Genomic DNA, 1,915 nt, shown 5'->3' with positions numbered 1-1,915 from the left:
CTCTACCCTATATGTACATCTCATAACAAAGAACAATGCATCATGTACTGTAAACAATGTGACATTCCTGTCTGTAGCGACTGCATTGAATCTAATCAGCATTTAGGTCATACATTATTTAAAATTCTGCGAGTTCTGAATGAAAAGAAGGATATTATTATAAAAGAGAGAAATGAATTAAATGGTACAATATATCCAACCTACCAAGACATTGCCTCTGATGTACAAAACAGAATGAGTCAGTTAGAAAAGGAATTTGGAGATCTCTCAACAGCCATAACAAAACATGGAGAGGACTGGCACAAAGAAATTGACAAACTTGTCAAGAAACTTAAAGCTGAAGTTGATGAGATGAAAAACACACAGTTACAAACTCTACAGAAACAACTGGATGAAATAAACAAGACAATGTCTGACATCAAGGGAGAAATTGATTCAATTGAAATAGCAATAGACACTAATGACTTGTCAGAACTATTTAGTGTTACAACCAATGTACAAATATACAGAAATCTTCCACACAAAATTATACCATCTTTACCCAAATTCATTCCAGGAAAAATCCAAGGAGAAGAACTTTGTAAACTTTGTAAACTGTTTGGAACCTTATCATCAAGTTCTTTAACTTCAGATAAACATGGCTACAGCATGAAGACGACACAGAAATCACCAGAAGTTGGATCCTCTCCTCCAGTCAAACAGCTGCTTGATGAACCAGAGACTGTCACCACCATAGACACTGGGTATAGAGGCCTTTACAATGTGGCCTGTCTGAGTGATGAAAAAATCTGGACAAGTAGAGGTTACAAAACAATGAAACTCTACAGCATCAATCAGGGATCACTACTCAAGTCAATCACAACCAAGTCAGGGAACAATCCAACTGACATAGCAGTGACAAAAAGTGGAGATCTAGTTTATACTGATTACAGTGATAGAACTGTGAACATTGTGAAGAATGAGAAGATAGAGGAGTTGATCAGACTACAGAACTGGATACCTCGCGGAGTCTGTAGTACCTCCTCTGGTGACCTCCTGATTATCATGTACAGTGATGATGAAGAACAAACAAAAGTTGTCCGTTACTCTGGCTCCACAGAGAAACAAACCATTCAGTTTGATGATAAATGTCAACCTCTCTATTCATCTGGTCCTTATTACAGATACATAACTGAGAACAGGAACCTGGATATCTGTGTGTCTGACAGTGGAGCTGAAGCAGTAGTGGTGGTCAATCAGGCCGGGAAACTGAGATTCAGGTACACTGGACATACTCCTGCTCCAAAGAACATACCATTCAATCCACTAGGAATCACCACAGACAGTCAGAGTCACATCCTTACAGCTGATTACGACAATGACTGTGTCCACATCATAGACCAGGATGGACAGTTCCTCCGTTACATAGACTGTGGACTGAGTAAACCCTGGGGACTGTGTACAGATACAAATGACAATCTGTTTGTTGCTCAGAGGGAAAACAAACAAGTGAAGAAAATCAAATATCTACAGTGAAACGCATCATTGTGTTTGTATTTTATATAATTATAATAAATAAAAGAGGTATGCAATAGTACTGATAAATAAGTATTCTGCTCTGTGAAAACTCAATTCTTTTATAGGAACTATAAACATTATACATGTATAAACATGTGTATAAACAAAGTAAAACCTTGAATAATTTTGAAGTGAACGCCATTTAAAGAGGCTTATTTAGAATTGTTTCCAATTTTTTATTATGTTTTAAACAAGAGGTCCAAAGGCTTTATAGGACACCTGAGTATCATCATTCATGTAACAACTATCCAACAATTGAATAGGTTTGTGTTTTAATGAGGCCCGATCTAGTTGAAAATTACGAAAACGGAATGATGAAAAATTTTAATTTTTGGAAATATACTTGTGTGTTTTATGC

At 36.5% G+C, this 1,915-nt stretch overlaps 1 protein-coding gene across 1 annotated transcript; it reads left to right on the top strand.

Annotated features, from left to right (window-relative positions):
* Positions 1-408: 408 nt before the first annotated feature.
* LOC134246082 (uncharacterized) lies at positions 409-1,515 on the top strand. Its single transcript, XM_062728353.1, has 3 exons — positions 409-866; positions 1,164-1,239; positions 1,474-1,515. The coding sequence occupies exons 1-3, from the start codon at positions 409-411 to the stop codon at positions 1,513-1,515; spliced, it is 576 nt and encodes a 191-aa protein (XP_062584337.1).
* The last annotated feature ends 400 nt before the right edge of the window (positions 1,516-1,915 follow it).

The sequence above is a fragment of the Saccostrea cucullata genome, unplaced genomic scaffold, assembly GCF_032062105.1.
Source record: "Saccostrea cucullata isolate Sc308-1 unplaced genomic scaffold, CSIRO_AGI_Scuc_v1 ctg13748, whole genome shotgun sequence".
NCBI classification, from domain to species: Eukaryota; Metazoa; Mollusca; class Bivalvia; order Ostreida; family Ostreidae; genus Saccostrea; species Saccostrea cuccullata.
The sequence above is the reverse complement of the archived record's forward strand: the minus strand, read 5'-3'. Positions and strand labels throughout refer to the sequence as shown.

What these genes read in the sequence shown, in the direction of transcription:
- LOC134246082 (XM_062728353.1), top strand. Translation starts at nt 409, where the DNA reads ATGTCTGACATCAAGGGAGAAATTGATTCAATTGAAATAGCAATAGAC. An exon ending in CTCAAGTCAATCACAACCAA is followed by an intron (nt 867 to 1,163) that starts GTCAGGGAACAA and finishes TCCTTATTACAG; the next exon opens with ATACATAACTGAGAACAGGA. An exon ending in CAGTAGTGGTGGTCAATCAG is followed by an intron (nt 1,240 to 1,473) that starts GCCGGGAAACTG and finishes TTTGTTGCTCAG; the next exon opens with AGGGAAAACAAACAAGTGAA.